The 20317-nt window shown below is 37.3% G+C and overlaps 1 protein-coding gene across 1 annotated transcript; it reads right to left on the bottom strand.

Annotated features, from left to right (window-relative positions):
- Positions 1-284: 284 nt before the first annotated feature.
- On the bottom strand, positions 285-3679 carry LOC306774131 (protein boule-like; the record flags this gene model as incomplete). Its single annotated transcript, XM_079264114.1, has 10 exons — positions 285-431; positions 546-617; positions 820-936; positions 1444-1515; positions 1700-1860; positions 2066-2135; positions 2249-2303; positions 2421-2512; positions 2682-2828; positions 3656-3679. 10 exons carry the CDS (start codon positions 3677-3679, stop codon positions 285-287), a joined length of 957 nt encoding a protein of 318 aa, XP_079120240.1.
- Between the last annotated feature and the right edge of the window lie 16638 nt (positions 3680-20317).

Here is a 20317-nt window from a genome sequence, read left to right as displayed (position 1 = left end):
TTATTGAGTTATAATAATAATAAAAGTATTTTTGTAAGCGAATTGAAGCTTTTCTCTGCAGTTTAGTGAGTCAATGTGGAGCAAAATGAATGTAAAACAACCCCTGTAACTGTAAGGCACAATTTGAAGCAGAATAAACATCAGTCTTCCAGACCATCCAACTGCAAGGCTGACAATGTGAGTGCCTACCTGCTTTATGCTGTGAGGCACAGGGTTAACAGCTGATAGATCGTCACTTTAGAGTCACAGTGCTGAGTGCAACATGCTTCCCTTGAGAAAACAGTTTAGCCCACATGAGACGCTGGGATGGTGTGAAACATAGAGCTGTCTGGTGAGTCTGTGAATTCTTGCAGATAGTGGTGGTTCTTTCTGGGCAGGGAGCGACGGTATTTTGGCTTCAGATGGACTTGTGGAGGTGGGAACGTCAGGTTCTGCAGAGAAAAGGGGATATGAGTCAGTAAAGAAGAATCCAGTGACATTAATGTATGTTTTCATTAAAATGTTTCTCTTTAGTGCAGCTTGGATCTGCAGAAATGTTTGATTACCTTGGCAAGGTCATGCTGCAGAATGATGGGTGCCATTCTAGGGTAAATGTGAGGCACTGTCGGGTCTACAAACTGTAAAAGAATCAGTGAATGCTGATTCAAAAAAACACATCTCCTGAATACCTATAAATCCTGTACAATCATCTGGAGATGTAGAACCAAGTATTACACTAATATTTCAGAAATCAAGCCCAGAAAATGAGGAATCTCCCACATAAAAAGAGCCCAACTTAGTTTGATTTAAATCTCCTGTTAACTCTTGTAGAATCTGTACCTCTAATGCAGCATCTTCCATTACAGGCACAGGAGGCTGGAAAGAGCTTCCGTCACCAGCTTGATACAGATACTCTGACTGATGAGCATACATAACGGTACTGGATGGTATCGGCACCTGGACAGTAAACACAGAAAGTGTGTAAAGGGGACATAATAGGACAGATGTCTCATGCAGTCATATGATTTGAGGTGGAGAGAGGTCAGAGAGAAAAATGTCTAGCTTCCTTGTCTCCATCTCTACTCATCTTCAACTTTAAATCATCTGTTGCATCTTTGAGGTGAGAAGTGGAAACTTTTTTGCTTTCTTCCTAAACACCTAACTATGACCAGGAGTTAAACATTTCCCTTCAGTATAAGCAACGGAAATGCAAGTATCCAAAAGTAAAGAGTGACATTTTATACTAATTCATGTAAATATTGAAGACTTGCATCTGTTCATGAAAAATATGCAGAATGTCTGCTGTCAAACAAAGAACGGCCGTATTTCACTGACCTGAACTGCACTCCACGGACACTGGTTAGGAACACTCTGTTGAGAAGATGAGGCATAAAAGAACAACCCTTTTAATCTGGACCAAAACCTGACAGTGCTGGTAAATAATTAATGATATGAAGAGCTGACCTGGTAGTGCTGATATGTTGGCTGTTGGGGAACTGGCTGTTGAGACTGAGAGACCACCAAATGAGGTGCAGGCTACAAGAAAACATAATCAGACAACAAAAAGCGGTATTCGTTATCTTAATACAACTTAATTGCCAACTGAGCAATGCAACCATTCAGAATGAGTTTTCTTTGTTTATGTTTTTAGGGACCATTAGTTTTCTTTATAGAATGACAAACATGAGCATATAGGTGTAATTTCTCAACTAGCACTTACAGACCAGTGGTGGGCCTCAGGGTACATGTTGGGGCAGTGGAAGTAGGCCACTCCATTATGGTAGGTGTAGGGATAACCTGTGGATGTAGTCAGGTAAAAAGTCCCATAGGACATTTGATAAGGTCTGGTAGGTTCAGGGTTGACCAGGGGGGGATTTTTAGCTGGAATCAGAATCAGACAATGAAATTACTTCCAGTACAACCCGTCCAGACAGGATCAGGAAGACTGAGGCAGAAGCCACACCTTTTTGCGCGCCGTACATCTCTTTAAATGGAGGGAAACCATCAAACTATGAAACTTCAAAGCTGGTAAAAACTGGACTTTAATAACAGAAAAAGGATTTTGCTTTACAATTAGGAACAATACCTGAAGTTTGATGCTTTCGGACAGCTTGGCCAATGCAGAGCTTCTTGTCTTTGAAGAAAATCCCATTCGCCTTTAGGTAAGCAGTGGAGGGGAAAAATGTCTCATGAAACAAACTCTGGGTATAAAACCTAAATTTTATATGTTCTGTAGTTACAATTTGCCAGTTTTAGGTATTGTACTTACATTACAGAGAATTTTCAGTACATCCTCTTGAGTTTCAAACGTAACAAACCCATATCTGTTCAAGCAGGCAGAATCAAGACAAATGTTTCAATTGGCTAAAAATAAATCTAAACAAACGAACAGACTTGGAGTTTAAGGACAAACAGTCGAAGGAAGGATCTAGTAAATTTACCTCTTTGACATTCCAGAGCGATCTATGACTATCTTCACCTCTTTCACAGCACCGTATTGTGAAAAGACATGCCGCAGGTCACTCTCATTAACCTTAAAACACGCATAAACATAAGTAACTAGAGACTGGTGAAGCTCAGAGAAAGTAGCAGTAGTGGAAGCAAGTATCATCTTCCAAAATATTTCTCTATGATCTGATTTTCTGCACAACATACATACAGACCAAACATTTACAGAACCAAAGTGTCTTTGCAGATCTCACCTTATAGTCAATTCCCCCAACAAATATTCTGTTAGGGATAACAGTGCAGAGGGTGGGACGAGTCAGATGGTCACTGTGGTATTCAGGAGGTAAAATATCAGGGGTGGAGGAGCTGCTACCATTGTGAGATGAATGGTATGATGAAAACTTAAAGAAAGACAAACAATTATGGTGTAAGTTTGGATTTTAACAAAACCCTTGCTGGACAGCTGTAACACCATTGTATCACGCTTTTTTCTCACAAATATTTGGAGTTTTATTTTTACTACACCCGATGACACTTGTTTCTTTTACCAGATAGCATATTTAAAGTGAATGAGTATCCATTTTCAACATGTTGACAGAGTTTAAGTAGTTCCCTGTCTGATGAACAAAGCACATATGGAGGGAAATGTTTGATCTATGTATGACCTCTCCCCCCCCCCAACCCAAAGCTGAACAGTTAAACAGCTTTAAAAGCTAATTTAAATTGATTAAACAGAAACAAAATATTTGTAAAGTCTTTGAAGCAAGACGAAGTTGACAAACCTGCAACTTGCAGAAACCCCCCCCCCAAAACTAACAATCATTGACAAAGCACAATTTAAATAAGGTGAAAAAAAATCTATTTAAAGCAATTTAAGTAGTAGTAGTCTATATAAGCTTATTTCTGTGCAAAAATCACTGAACTATCCAATGAAATAACTAACTTTTAACTTTAGGTTTTGTTTCCAATCTTCGACATCTGAACCTAAAAATTGCATTGCTTTACTATCAAAGTAGTTTCAGAAACCCAGGCAAATGCTAAAATATTTCTACTCCAAAGGCGCTAGTTTACATAAACCAGAATATGTAAATATGTCGGGTTATAAAAGTTAATGACACTAAAACTTTAAACAACTCAACGTAAAATAACTTCACTGTGTGAAGAAACTCAAGTTTAGCACTGCTAGCTGGCTAATCGATTAGCAAGCTGTTCGGGCCAGTTTACTCACCGTGCTTTGGTTTTCCACCTCCATGGCCACATTAATCTAGTTAATTTCTGTTTTTAGACGTTTGTGAAACTTATTGTGTAAGATTAAACATGGCCAGGAAGGGTTTAGCTACGCTGCTTCACTGGCCGCCTCCAACGGTCTGACTCCTTCCGTCGAGCCGGAGACCCAGTATCCGACGGTTACCTCGTAACCAATCCCTTCATTAACTTCTTTAAACGCAGGGTGGCGCTGCAACAACTAGTTTAAAATTAGTTGAATAATTAGATGATTTTCAAAACATGTTGTTTAAACCACAGTTACTTAAAACACGTATTTGTCATTTAGAAATATATCTTCCTCGGTGTTATGGAAGACATTGAGTTTAATTGATAATAAAAAAAAATCTTCACTGGGTATACAGAAGTCCAAGTTGTAACGTTGGATTGATTGTCGTCTTAAATATATACCAGACAACAATAGGAAGAAAAGTAACACATTGTTATAAAAGACTAAATTTGGTAGATTTTTTAGTATAATTATGCAAATAAAGGAGAAGGAAATTGGATTATAAATGAGAAAACTTGTTTTTTCAACATGAAAATGAGTGCAGTACCACAACCTCACCACACAGAGGCGCCACTTCACTGAAAAAGTAGATCTTCCTTTTTGCCTTAAATAAACTAACTTTACATTTTGAAAAATAAACGAATAAAATAAAAAAAAAGTCAATCACGTATTATTATTATTATTTAAATGTACAAAACTCATGCTTGTGTTTAAAATGTTCAATTCTAAAGCTTGTTTTTTTATTTAATTTTTTTCTTAGTGTCTCCTCTTTGGAAACGCTTATTAGTGACCATTCACTCTGGACTGATGAATAATGCAGAGATCACGGTAGAGGAATCGAACAAGGTTTCAGAGTCTGATCATGTGAAGCAATCTTGGCTTCTGCTCTTTTCCATTTGAGCCACTTTGAATGTTGCACTCAAACCTTCAGAAACTATCATTTTTCAGTGTTTGGGATTGAAGGCATTTACATTTTCTGCCCCTATGTTTCCCTGCCTTTCCTCACACCACATCAAGGCCAGTGCGCATTGCACAAAGTGTCTTCAGTTGTAAGAAAATCACTTGCTTTAAAGTCAACAATACAAGAAATGAGTGAACAGCTGAGAGCAAAAGCAGCCTGATTAACATTTTTTCTTTTTCTAACATAAATAGAGCAACAAACACAATGTGGTAATTCTCTCTTCTGAACAATAAGCACATAACACGTTTTAAGAACGTATCTATCTTGAGCATCTTCTCTCAACAATCTTCAGACTGGTCACTCTCTTCTGAGTTTCCATTACTTGTGACTCATTTAAAGTTTATCTTAATTTTGGATGTTTGAACATTTCAGCAATGTAAGAGCCTTTATTTTCAATAAAAGATAGGATAGTAAATGAGAAATCTCAGGGGAAACCTGTTTGTGTTTTATGGCAAGCAAACAGAAATACAATCAGTGCTGAGACTTAAAGAGTAAATTACAGACAAAGAAAGGTTGAAGGTCAAATATCAGGTCAGACACGCATGTCCCATTGAGAAAGTGTCCATTTTCCTACAGTCGGTCAGTTAGTCAGACAGTCATGGAGACAGAGTTTGATGAAAAATGAACCATAACAGAAGGGTTCAACACTGGCTCTGTAATTACTCTACAAATCTCTGATTTCCCCTCCTTCATCTTCAGGCTATTTATAGCTCCTGCATTCCTCTTGGAGAAAGAAATGATCTCTTTGAGACAGTACAATGCCAGAAATAACAGGTTTGGACAAACATTTGCTGAGGCGTGGTGGGCCTGGCTGACCATCGCTGAGTTCCACTGTGGTTTCAGTCTACTGTTTTTTCCCCACGTCCATTTATTCATCTGTTATTCTAAATGGCAGTGGGTTTGCTGGGGTAGGTGAAGGGGGCGGCGGTGAGTAAGATGTGTTGGTTCAACAAAAGAGCTCTACTGAAATTGCTTTGCAGTATGGCAGAGCATGGCCTTTCCCACCATTTTTCTTCTCTCTTTTTTTTTTTCTTTTTTTACATGCGAGGATATGGGAAAAAGTAAAAACACACGCTCAGATCTGCAAACACTCAGGTGACTACAGGGCCCAGACCGCCTGCTTTGTGCTTTGTTTTGTTTGTGTTTTAATCATATGGCTTCGCTGGAAAATATGATCAACAAAAACATGTGGCTTTGAACAAGAATATGTGCAATTGTGTGTGTGCGTCTCTGCATGCCCTGTCTTTAGGTCGTCGGGGAAGCAAGGCTTCATTTATGATTGTGTTTCTTGTCACACTGAGATCTCAGGTGATCAAGGATCAAATCTGACCTCACTTGGTAAATTTCCACATCCAGATATTCCATGCATGTTGATTAAATGTAAACTGGTAAATAAATGAGTACAAACTTTAAAATGGTCTTTTACTGTCAGTGTTTGATTTTATCTCTGGTTAAATATCTACGTATGTCAAACAAGCTGAAAGCAAATGTGGATGTAAAACTATGTAACTAGTTCTCTGTGTACATCCCTGTTACTGTTATGTCTCATATGCCTGAAGAGACTATACAGAAATATGGTTTTTATTATTTCTAAGCCATTGTAGTTGATGGTATTACAATCCCTAAAAGAACAGTTAATGTATTCCTGAAGGTATGCATCTGGATCCCAGATCAGGCCTGTCTTTTTAACTCAAAATGGTCCAATTGTTTGAAATATTATACATCTAATGGACACACATGGGTGATAGACACAGACAGGAGCTTCACACAATAATCTTCACCACTCAACACTTATTTTCACTCCTAGATGAAGTAGATCTTTGTCCACTTTGGACTCTTTTTTTTTTTTTTTTTTTTACAGCAGAGCACAACAAAGGCCCATCATCAGCATAAAGACAATGAGAAGCAGCTTAAATACTACAAAATATAGGCCTTGTCCACACGTAGCAGAGTACTTTTATTTGATTTAACCTGTCATCCACAAAGCGTAGATATACGGCTTTATTTAGATATACGGATTCTTTCAAAAACCTGCGACTAAAGTTAAGATTATTGAATACTCAGTTTGTACATCTGCAAGTGAACATACAAAACCAGAGTTTTAGGTTTTGAAAAATCACTGGCTGTGAAAAAAAAGTTCCCCATCACTTGTGCGACCACGTTAATACTCAGAAAAAGCATGGAAGCCTTCTTAACGCGCTTATGCAGTAAGGTGTGGACTCAAACACCCGGCTAATGTGTACACGGCCTTTGCCTCATGCTTGCTAAAGACAGATTGCGCATAGAAAGGAACTTTGCCTGATCTGTCACAGCTAGTTTCCATTGTTTTACCAAAATCTATCTGCTGCAAACCTGAATTTGCCATTTTGCACTTTCTCACTACAACTGTGACAACCTTGTTTTGTTTTAAGTGTCTTTAGCTGTTTTCACTTGCTAATGTTTTCTCAATTCGTGATGTTTTAGCAAAGAATACAATGTGCAAGAGTACAGTCATAAGCCATAATTAGGAAAAATGGTTCATGGTTGAAGAGAGCTGTCTCTAAATACAGAGGCATTACAAAGCTGGTTGCTGTGTTAGCCTGCTTTTCTACAAAAAAAAAAGACTGGCTGGTATGAACCATGTCTTCATCACAGCAGCTTTCATGGTGATCGAGATACACCAAGGTGAAGAAGCCTATGTATGCATTTATGGAGAAGTGGATGTTTGAGAATCCATTATTTATTTGTATGAATGTGACAATGCATTTTAAAGAAAAAGAAAAAAAATTGCTTTTAATTTACCAGATTCAGCAGAATGCTACTTTCCATCCGTAGTCCCATGACAGAAGAAACATCTGAGTGCCTACAGATGTGGTGAATTCAGCATTGCTGCCACTGTGCAACATGCAGAGATCACATGAGACAACAAAGCACCTGATTCATTGTTCATTTAACCTCTAAAAAATAAGATTTAGAACAGTGTCAAATTATTGGGAAAATATACTTTAAATAAATCAAAAGTTAAACTTTCCTGCAACAACTCTGTGATTGTGAAGTATGGTGGAGGAAGGATAACTTCATAACTTCCATAACTTCAGGGTTGAATCGTTACCTTAGGATATGGACACCTTGCAGTCCAAGCAAGACGTATGATACGGGCAGCAGCCTACAAGTTGCTTCGCAGCATCAAGACAGTGGTGCAAAGTGTTGGAATGAATCAAGAACAAAATGTCAGAAAAAAGTAAACCATGTTTTGGAACATTGAAGAAGAAACCAGATCTTTATGACAGCCCGAAGGTGGTTGATTCATACAAAAAAAAGAGTGTTAGAAGATGTCACTGAAGGAGGCTGAAAGTGTTTGTTCTTCCAGGTTGGACTGATCGCTCAAGGTTTCAAGAAAGAAATGAATCATACAACTGTATCTGCTCCTAGTTTGTGTTTGGAAAAATTTCCTCATTGTTTATTTATAAAAACACAGTCTGGTCTAAACCCTTCTTGTAAGGTTCAGAGTCAGATTATGTGCTATAGATATAAAAAAAATGCTCCTGTGCGTTATTTCCTGTTACAAAGTCCCAGAGTCCTTTGGTTAAACATTTACGGTATAATTTTTAAAACTCTGTTTCCAGATCTAAATGAAAAAGTCTGCTCTCGATGGTGCCTCTCATGTCCCTTCTGTTCACACACATCATGAAATTTCAGAATGATCGTGTGGAAGTAGATAAACAGTCAAAACTAAAGATACAAGAAAAAGAAAAAGAAAAAAAGATAAAATTGCAGCACACATAAAGTATTCCAGTAGATCAAGAATCCATACTAATAATGTTACACATTCAATATTCCTACTTTCAGACTGTTCTAAGTGACGAATCAGGAGTTTTGATCCTGTTAATGCTTATTACAGAACATTTACAGAAAGAGTGGATACTCAAACATTCGCTTTGAGACCGCCAAAAAGTCCCCAAAAGGTAAAAGTGTCAACCACGTTGTATCCTATCCAAACAAGGATCATGTCCCTACTCTGGCTTTCTCCAGTGGTTGTTTGCTCTTTGTGAAAATGCTTCACCACGATGGTGTTGCATTCCACAGCAACACCCGATGATTTCTCTAAATGTAGACATATTATTTAGGGTTTTATATGCCGGGGCCCCGGCTATAGTTAGTGGGTGTGCACACACTGACCTATAATAAAGTCAACTGAGCTCTGACCAGTGAAGTCAAAGTGAAGCCAAGCCTCCCCCCTGTTGTTTTTTCCTTCTCTTAATTCCTTTAATGGATGTAGCAGGTAAATAATTGCACAATTCTGGGAATCTGAACATCGGCTGTGGTTTAATGACGTAAAGTCAATCCAGCTGGAGTGGCCTTTGTCATTAACCACAAACCCCCAATAACCATCGCCCCGGGTGGCAGAGGACAGATTTACTGTGACATTAAATGGAAAACAATGTTTCATTGACCTCTTCTGCTTGGAAGCTGAAAGCAGTCATAGACAGAGTGAAGTGACACTAGCAGCGATGCTGCTTTTCTTACACAATGTAACACCAATGCATCTTGCATATAGTTACACCTTCCTATAACATGTAAAATCCACTCAACTATTTCATGAAAATCTCTCTAGTTAAACAACATTTCAAAATAACATCAGTAAAAATTTGTTAATATATGTGATATTTAATCTTCCCACCATCAGATATTAATAGATTGCATTTAAAAATGTTTTCTTCTCAAAGTGGCAATGTGTCAAGTAGAGCACTGTGGTTTTTTTTTTATTTAACCTGCCTTTACATCTCTATTCTTTTCTTTAAAGTGGAACTATTATGTGCATTTCAGGCTAATTTATTTTTTATTTCTGAGCCCAGAAGGGCTGGGATTGATCGAGTTATTGTCACAAATCGCTTTATTTACTTCAGACCGACCCTCTCCGTAGGCTGTCAGATCAGCCTGTGGGCAAAACGAGTGGATTGAGACTCTTCCGCATTAAGCCCCGCCTCCCGCCACTGCACTACATCGGGAGCGTGCACCGCAACTGCTTTCGCCGTCATTGTAACATCTCATAAACAGAAGGATTAGGCTGATATGAACTCTATAAAAAAAACAAAATACCATGTCAACACATAGCATACAGTCCTACATGTTGGAACCTGAATCAGACCCTGAAAACGAAGTGGAAAACAGCAACCCGCAGCAACGAATGCAGCAGGATGTCTCTCTTTGGTAAACTCACCAGCCATCGTTGGAAATAACTTTATCCCACGTTTTCCACCCGCCTGATGTATTTGTACATGCCCTTGTTAACCAGTAGAAGGTAACCAATCACTGAACCTTATCCCCCGGGACATCACAAGGATTTCCAAGTAGAAAAAACTCTCTAAAACAACGCGTTTTTCGTCGCCATGGAAACCGAACGGAGAGAGTGCGGGAACTCAAACTCAAACTCAAACATGCGTTTAGGTGATAAAAAACAGTGTCGTTCACATGTCTGATGAGGATTCAACACTGTAACACTGTAGAAAGCTCAGACAACTTAAAATACCATAATAGCACCCCTTTAACAAAGAAAGTTGCTTTATAAGAACAGTATTTGTGAAGGAGCCCATTAACCTTATCACTCATGTGCTGGACATCTATTGGGGATGACTAGTGGTCCTCAAACCGATGTCTCAACTTAACTTTAACATTTTGAGCAACAACTGTTTGTGTCAGATTTGTTTACTATCTATGCTTTCATGCATGTTAAAGCATTTTCAGTCTTGTCTTGCAATAAAAAGTGAAATGGTTGCATTCACTTTCATCGGGTCTCTCCAAGGGCCTCAACATTTAGTATTGGGGCTCCCCGATTAATCAGCTTAATAAGGCAATTTGTTTGGGTGAAGATTCCTTCACTGAAACTTTAGTTGGTAATAATAAATAATTTCCTCCAGAGAATCTATTCTATTAACACTTGTTATTTTTCTATTAAAAAAAAAAGAAAAAATGATATAATTTTATTTTGGATTATTATTATTATCATGATTACATCATTCTAACTTTAATTGTTATAATAAAATACTATTATGTTATTATTCGATTACTATTATTTTATATTGTTAATTATTCTATTAACAATTTTATGAACAATTGTCATTAACTATTAATAACAATCTTTGTGATTTGCCAAAAGCTTGAAAACACATCTATGCAGATGACACTGTTTTTTTTTTAAATAGCTGTGCCCGATCTCTTACACAGGCTCAGGAGTATTTACAGTCCCTAGATAAATCTCCACCAGATCATAACTTTAAAAGGAAGGGCTTTAGAGAGAGGCACAGACTGCAAGTACCTATGGGTTTCTAATGGACCCAAAGTAGTCATTTAAACAGATCCTGTTTCTCTTTTTGTGTAAGGAAGCATCTGATGTTGCAACCTTTTATTTCTTCTTAATTACACTGAGATCTACAATCTTCAAACTCTGTGTGTGTGACTGTACTTTATGATTCATAACAGGTGGCAACATTTTACCTCACCACCATGACTGCAATGCCAAAAAACACAACGGGTTCCTTGGTGCTTGGTAATCTCATTTCAAAGGACTCAAAGGCAGTGTGTCTTGCATTCTTGAGATTTTTATAGTTTAACTGTCCATCATGTGTGCAATGAACTCAGGAATACTCTAAATTTTTGGCCCTTTTTTTAAAAAAAACAAAAACAAAACAAACAACAAAAACACAGAATAAAAGTAGCCCAGATAAGGCAGTTTCAGAAACAGTGACATGTAGAACTACGCTACATAAATCCACCAGTATATCTGCTCATCGTCACATCATTTCTGCTATTTGGTTTCAGGGAGGAAGAGTTTTGGAATAACTAACCAGTACTGGCACACTGACTGAAGAGAGACAGGCTCATAGACATATTTATCTGTATTATGTCTATGTTAAGGCTGAAGTTAACGCAGTTGATGGTTAACTGCACCAGTGTAGCATACTGGTAACCTTATCTGAGCTGCTGGGCGACGTAGGTACATGTGTAAGGATGTTTGTAAATGTATAAGCAGCATCACAGGGAGTTTAGAAGTGGGTATACTAAATTCTGACTGAAAAAGCAGTAGGTATACGCCGTATACCTTGGACTACACCACTGATCTTAAATAAGAAACGATGTGAAGCAGTGGGCAGTGCTTTTGTTTTTAAACTTCTTTCTCTAGTTGGTTTTGCTGTTCATTGTTATTACGTTGACTTGAGTTGCTGATCTTTCAGCCAGATCATCCTTGTGAAAGATGTAGTGATCTCAGGGAGCTGAGTTTATATGTAAACAATGATCATTTCCAATAATTTCATGTCCAAACAGAAAAACAAACATGATGAAATTCAAACCACAGTTGACTTGTCCGTCCTGTGAAAATACAGACAAAGTTATACATCAGCTAAAATGATGCCATTTTCTGGCTTTTGCGCGTTGAGTCAGGCCTAAAAGCCACCTGGGATCAAATGTTACAACTGTTAATCGTAGCTGCACTTATTTACTAGTTTCTGCTCCATGTGACGTTTTAAATAAAACATCATTCATGGGGGAGAGTGACAAAGACAGAGGGGATGACAAGTCAAGTCATTCTGCAATCATTTTGGGATCATGAATTATTTGGCAGGAAGATAACACTAATTTTGCATTAGATTCATGGCCCAGTGCACCTGCAGAGTTTCAATCCCTACACACACACACACACACACACACACACACACACACACACACACACACACACACACACACACACACACACAGGTGCGCGCACACAAGCCTGCCTCTCCTGACACCTTGTTGTTTGTGTATAATGAATGTAGGTCAGAAATTTCTGCATGCATATGTGTATGTGTGTGTTGCAGTGGACACGCAGTGTTCTCTTCAAGCGTCTCCACATATAAATCACATGCACACATACACACACAGACACACACACCTACACACACACACACACACACACACACACACACACAATCCAGCGGTAGGTCAGTTTAATATTTCATTTGGCTGATGGACGGCGTCTGCTGCTCTGTGAGCCAAACATCATTACAACACACTAAGTGACTTAACTCTAATTAGAGCTGAAAATCACATTAAAGCTGCTCTGTGATACAGGAAGTAGCTCACCTTTCCCCAACTACGTACGGAGTCCTTACGTCCACACTGACTGGGTAAAAATCATCTCAGAACTAGTCAGAATGAAAGACACAAATGCTGAAGTTCCAGGGAGTGAAAATCACTGTATACTGACCTAAGTTTTCCTCTAACTTCAGTATATTCTGCACATTCTTCATCCCACTCAGTTCAAATAAACACATGTTTTGTACTTTAATGTTAACTTTTATTTTTAGCTGATATTTGTCACTATCTCAGCTTACACAAATAAAATAACAGCACTTTTGTCTGTGATCCTGTGCATGTGTGTGTTTTTGTGCATTATTTATGAATGTGAAGGGAGTAAACAACTTCCCCTTTGGTTACATGTTTTTGCACTTTATATACACATGTGTAAACGTGAATGAATTAACAGCCATTTTTAAAGTTTTTTTAAAAAACTTTTTTAATATGGACATTTTACATCTAATGTACATAAATGATTATGAACTGAATTTGGCTATGTTTCAGTGTGCGTACAATAATTTCCTATTTACATTCACGGTAAAGTAGTTGTAAAAATGCTATAATACTTACGTCTTAGAAGTTTGTATTAATGGAAAATACTACTGTAGATTAAATCCTTTATTTATGCTCATTTCCAATCTAAATTACCAACAGTATGTATGGTTTCTTTGGGAATATAGAAACCCCACACTGTAGTTCTGAGAGTAAAATAATTTCCCTTCTAACTTAGATGTTGTAATGTTTGTTTCCAAATGACGACCAGTTTGACTAGTTTAACAGCTGGACTTATTTATTCTGCGTCGATGCATTAGTAATGTGTGAAGAAATTGGCTTTGTCCTCCTAAAATAAGGAAATTCTTCCCTGAGGAAGAAATCATATGAATTTTAGCAGAATATATCAGTGCATATATCAGTCAGCAAAGACTTTAAAATCTGTAAAGTAGATTAATTCTGCATTAAACATCACACATGGTGATTTCTGACCTGTGAGGCGAATGCATGATATCATCTTTGCTCAGCATTATTTTTTAGTCAGCCATGTCATTGCTTTTAAAAATGTTCTCTGGAATCTTTTATTATTATCATCTTTGTTGTTTTCTGTAGTTTGGCCACTGATTTAATTTTAGTGTGGTGAAGACCTCATAGTCCCTTCTGAAGCATGTTTCCTTATGATGTAACTACAGCACCCATCTGACTCCTCTCTACAGTTGTAATAAAAAAAATGTTTTTGATAAATATCGTACATACTTTTGAAATCTCCCCATCCTCCCCCTTCCTCCTTCCTGCACAGCATCGTGCTTCACCTATGGTGGGAATCAGAGATGCCCTTGTTTTCTTCTCCTTCCATCCCTTCATCCCTTGCTGTGTTTGTGCTGAACAGATGCCAGTGCTGGGTAAAGTCCTCTCCGGAGGGACTGCCAGCAGCATATTGGTTTATAATTAATGAAATTAGGGCTGCTGTCTGTTGAGGAGGCTTTGGTCCCACTGTAGGATAGACAACTGTCTGCCTGGAAGACAGACTGCTGGAGAGATTCAGGAGGACAGACAAAAACAGAAAGATACTTTTGGATTATATATGTCAATCCACTGTAAGGACGTAGTATTTCCACCAGCTTCCATTCATTATAAAGTAGGATCTGATGTCATCGTGATAGTATTAATGGCCTAATGCTGCCTACTTTAATGGTAAATCATGAAAAAGGGCATATAGTTACAGGATGGGGGTGTAAAATGTGTTCAAATTACATGATGACATAAAGAGCAGCATCATTTTTCTTCTTTAATTTAATTTCCAGGATGACAACTGCCATCCCAAGAGGTGACCAAGATACCGCTGCTTTTGTGGGGAATAAAAGCTGTAAGAGGTTTTAGTCACACTTCATTAACATGACAGCCAAAGTTTTATGTTTATGGTGACATGTTGCTGCTCAATCCTCAACTTAACCAAAGAGTTTAGTGCCTAAACCTCACCACACGAAACATCAGAGCTCTACAAGTGAACAAAAAGTTTATACTTAAGTTCAGCTAAAATGGAATGATGTGTATTGTACTGAGATACATTTTTAAACTTTAAATGGTTGCTCAACTAAATGCTAATAAAATGCTGCAATGCAAAGATGAAAAATAAGTTGTTTTTTTTTTTTTGTTAATTATAATTAAACAAAAACATTATTATAAAATCTCTTTGTGTTTTTGCCTTTAGCTCTTCACTGTTTATAGGACACTCAATGAAATACCTTGAAATGAGAAATTTTGTTACTTTTTTTTATTAGTTTTATGATGAAAATGATGAAAACAAAGTGATGAAAAATAGTCACTTGCTTGATAAAGGGTAAAAAGTATCAGCAAACTTAGAGCTGAACCAAAAGTAACACAGGAATGCCCAAATGGGCTGATGTATTAGGATGACATCATCATGCTGTAAAGATGCATATCAAATATTTACAGCTGAATAAATAATTTGGTACTTTCTGGATTAAACATTGTTTTGCACAGATGACATGATATTAATAGAATCAAGTCCTGGACTTGACTTTGCTATTGTCACCAACCTGAACACATCTGGAAGATGTGAGAGACCTAAACAGAAGTCTAACATCAGCAGCTGAGAAATTCATTGCAGGTAACTCTTTTTTATGGTTTCCTGCCAAAATGTTATTATCTGTATGCATGTTTGAATTAATAATCGACAGCAAGTAGCCCTTGCTTTTGAGAATACTTTCCTATTTGCATCACTTCACACTGACTTGTATAGATGCTGCAAGTCTTCACAGTGAAATGTGATGTTTGGGATGAAGGTTTATATATTGTTCAAAAAAGAGGACGCATCCCCATGATGTGGCTGTGTAAACAAATTAATGTCCCCACGACGTAAGTACACACACGCTCGCTCCTAATCATGTCCACTAACCTTATTTTAGTCACTTTCAAGCTCTTCTCCCAGTAATTCAGTTAGAGCAGCTCAATCCATCAGCAGCCATTAAAACTCTCCTGCTGTGTCCTGATGCAGTCGTTCTTCATTCCACTTGGACGTGAAATGATACTGTGGCCATTTCATGTGCACGTTTTATTTTAAAAGGATTTCCCTGAATCACAATGTTTAAACTGAACCAAGCCACATAGTTGTATTAACAAACCAGCTGCTGGGGACAGGCAGGTACATCCTACAGGGGAGTGCAACAACCAGGCGGAAAGAGAAGTAATACGTTTCTTTTTTTTAAAATTTTTTTTTAAGCCTTTTTCACTTTTGTTTTCTTAACCCTTTTGGTCATTTTTAACATGGTGATTTGACACTTTGCTTCTGTCCGTAGGTACATATTTCATTTCTATGTTTTTTGCTTCTTTTTAATTTCTTTTTGTGCTCTTGTTGCATAAAACCTGCCTTTGTGTTGTGTCTGTGGTGCTTTAATATCTTTTTGAAGTTGTTTTGGTCTCTGTGTGTGATATAAATACATGCCCCTATATCAGGGCTACTCATTGTGCTCCTATGAGGGCTGCAGCCCTGCAGGTTTTCAATGTATCCCTGCTCCAACACACTCATTGTGCAGAACTTCATAGGCAGACGGGTTCATTTAATTTGAGTCAGGTATGTTGGGGCATCTTGCAAACCTGCAGGACTGTGGTCCTCGTGTTACCAAACTGAGAAGCCACGTCTTCTATTAAGAGTAAATATGACATATATTTTACATATGCTGTGATATAATGCTGTAACGTGACATAAAGTATTTGGTTATAGTAGTAATGAGGTACTTCTGTAGAGTTTTAACCAGAACTAATAGATCTGAACATGATATCCCACCAGTTTTAACATCTTCACACTGACTTCCCGCCAGTCACAGAATGGATATTGAAACCCTTCTGATAGTCTATAAATCCCAGAACTTTTTATTTCACAATATATCTGTGATATGCTTAAAATATGTAAACCATGGCTCTTAGATCCAAAGACTCTGGTCAGTCCAGATCAGGGTCCAGACTAAACGCAGAGAAGCAGCATTTACCTGTAAACTTTCACCAAACACCTTAAAAAAAACATTCATTTTCTCATGCACCTATGCATGAACTGATCTGGACTGCCTTTAATTGTGTAACCAGGTGGTGGGAAAACTGAATATGTGGTGTAGAAATAGTTTATTTAAAATTGCTGGTGAGTCTGGGAGTTTATCCTGATTGGGAACAGCAGGGGGCCTATCCATCTGTTGCTAAAGGTGATCTCCTTCTTAAAGGTGCTCATGGGAAAATAGCTCCAGGAAGTAGACAGGAAGCACTCTGGAGGGGGAGATTGCTAATGCCAGTGGTGAGGAAAGACATTTTTAACTGTCCTATGCTATTTAATAGGGGTGGGAAAGTTGAATCGAAAAATTGGAAATCAGGATTTTATTCTTCACAATTTTAAAATAGATTTTTTAGTTAAAAAATCTATTTTTTAAAAAATAAATAAAATTAATGCACTATAAAATTTTTGTCATTTTTACTGTTTTTATTGAACTTTTTACTTGTGTTCTTGGGCATTATAGCAGCAGAATGATGGTCTGGCTACTGTGTTGTTTTTTCCTCATTGAAATCAAGAAAAATGACGAGCAAAAAAAAAAAAAAGTTTTATAGATTCATTTTGTTTTTAATCTACAAAAATCAGCAATATTGGAGAATTGTGAGAATCGCAATTTAAATCGAATCGGCACCCAAAAAAAATCAGAATCGAATCAAATCGGGACAAAAGCATGTTGTCACACCCCTACTATTTAATAAACAATCAGGACTTTCCTGTTATATAATGACTGAGTTTTGTTTAATATATTGATTACAATCTATATTTTGTGTTGTTGCCTTGCTAGGAGTGTTGATGGTAATGGGATGGGGGAGCAGCATGTGGGTTGGATGTCGTTGCATGTGCTAGGTAGGAAACTTTTACTTTTCTCCTAAATGCTGTTTTGTAATTTTGCTTGTGTAACATGTTCTTGGTTAGGATGGTTTGATATGAAGGAAGAGTTTTTTGTTTTATGTTTGCACAGCAACTGTATTACGATAAGTAGGCAACGTGGCAAATATTCTTTTTATTGGTCCATTTAGATGCCACTGCCGTGTTGTACCACCAAATTAATACCCATATTTCATATTTTTCTGTGTTTTTTACATATTGGCAAATATTATTAAAATGTGCCTGAAGTTTGCTGGATTCTTTGTTTAATCAGAGTTAAAATGCACTGGCAATTAAAAAATATGGGGCACCAAGACCCCACAAAGACGAGCTGTATTTGAAGCTTTGTGTTCTTTCTACCTCGGCTTTGATTGTTTTAATTAATTTATTTTACAATATTTTATTATGATTTTATCTTTATATTCCTTTTTAATGCTTCTTCTGCACCTGCTGTAGTGCTTATAGTGGTTTATGAGGCATTTCAACAAGTTTTGTGCAGCTTTTTTTTTTTTAACCAATATTTTAATTCTTTAGTCTGAAATAAGCTTTTTTTTTTCCCAATGTAAAGTAAAATATATCTTTCAGTGATAACTAAGTATAATAAATAACAATAATTTCAGTTGATATTGTGACTGAACAAAATATAATTTAAATGAAAAGAAAACTCAAACAAAACGCTGTACTTGTCTCTTTCTTTTTTCTTTCTTTTTATTTATTTATTTTTTGTAATGAAAATGAATTAATTCACAATTGACAATGAAAGTGTTGTTACAGAAATGATCCATCTGGAACTCCTGGAGTTTCTCACATGACAATGTGAGCTGAATAGTTTTAAAATGTGTTGAAAATGACAGAACATGACCCTTACTGTGCTGCTTCACTGGTCCAGATGACTGTGGGCTCGCAGGTAGAAAAAGTTCATGAAATGGGATCTGAAAGATGATCAAAAAGAGGAACCCATACATCTTTCAAGGACTTCTGGGATATAAGATATTATTGGGGCAATTAGTCTAAAGTCATTTAATACAAATAGTTGCAATTTTTAACATTACTTATACTCATTTGTTACATCATTTTGTCCTGAAGGTTAGGTGTTAAAATCGTGGAGCTGCTGTGTTGAAGTGTTCAGCTTTCAGTAAAATGACTTCAGTGAGAATTCCTCAGTTTGATTACATACCTGCATCTTCAGCTCTCCTTCCTGTTGTTGAATACAGTCCAGACTCTTTGGGCATCATGCTGATAGTGCATCTTGTTTGTCTCAAAACTTCACTGTTATGACATTTGTGCTCCATCACATTATAAACAGGCAGTGTGGCTGGCTGGCAATTCCAAAACCACTAATTGTTGTAATTGTTAGCAGTTGTTTGAGCTGCCTGGGCTGCAGACTGTGTGTATATATGTGAACATGCTCCCAATCATGTGTGTTAGTGCATATTTACATTACTATATGCTTTCCTTGCATATATACCCAAGCTATTTATACTTACATATGTGGGTGATGCTGACAGCAGACCTGTAGTAAATGTGTCTATGCTGTACCATCACACACTCTTGATTAAATGGAGAAAAAAAGAGAGTAAAAGAAGGCAGGATGGTGAAAATAATGAGGTAAAGATGATGGGAGAAAAGTTTAAAAAAAAAAGTGTGTTTATCGAACTGTTAGCTATTAGCATTAAAAATGTTAGCTTTAATGGACCATTGTTATTAGATTTTTACATGGTCATACTGAAATTAGCCATGCTCAGGCTTTTACAACACAATCTGAATTTACAGCTGAATTCAGAAGGCCTGGTCTGACCAAAAGTATGCCATGAGGTGGTTACCAAGTGTCACGTCTTCACCAGTAATTTTGTGAACGTCAAAAAACTACCCTCAGCTTGTTTCCATTCAAATGAAACTCATGAGCACTAAGTGGGAAGCGTCTCTCAGTAAAAACACACAGTAAAAACCTTGTTGGTGATCATGATGACCATTTTAGCAACAGTATACCTTTCACTTTCTTTTCAGTGTGTAGGCAACATGCAACAACCAACGACATGGATGATGTTATTTTAGCAACTTTCATGCCCTTTCTCAGCCACAGATGTCCAGAACTCTGCAAATCCGACCATTCCTCCAGGCATGATATGCTAAAAATGATTCTGCAGGCAGTATCTACTACGGGAAGGTTGAATATAAAGATGCCGCCACAATGCAGCAGTTCATGCACACACTAAATACAGTAGTGTACAGCCGATCCAAGTTTAGAAATATTTGGGGAAAATCTTTCAACATTACATTTCTGGCTTTTATAACAGTATCCAGACAAAATAGAAACATCAAAGGCCATAAAATAATGCAATATAACTTTCCTAGTTTTAAACTTGGTGTTTCTGCTTCATTTGCATGACACATTGGCCTTCATTATGCACATTCTTGGGGCTGTAATCCTGTAGATTCCACAACATTTTTCCAGACTGGGCAATCACATGACAGGTCATTTTTACTTTATTGCACCGCATCATGTTGCAGCAACTGGATGTCAACACACTGACCATGCACGCAGCAGGGCTAATTTATTAAAGAAACTCAAGGAAACATAATCGGAGAAAATGAGCAAAATAAAGGGAGAAAGTGACAGAAGGAGGGATTAGACAAGAACATT

The sequence above is a fragment of the Telmatherina bonti genome (assembly GCF_933228915.1).
Source record: "Telmatherina bonti genome assembly, chromosome: 24".
Lineage (NCBI taxonomy): Eukaryota > Metazoa > Chordata > Actinopteri > Atheriniformes > Telmatherinidae > Telmatherina > Telmatherina bonti.
The sequence above is the reverse complement of the archived record's forward strand: the minus strand, read 5'-3'. Positions and strand labels throughout refer to the sequence as shown.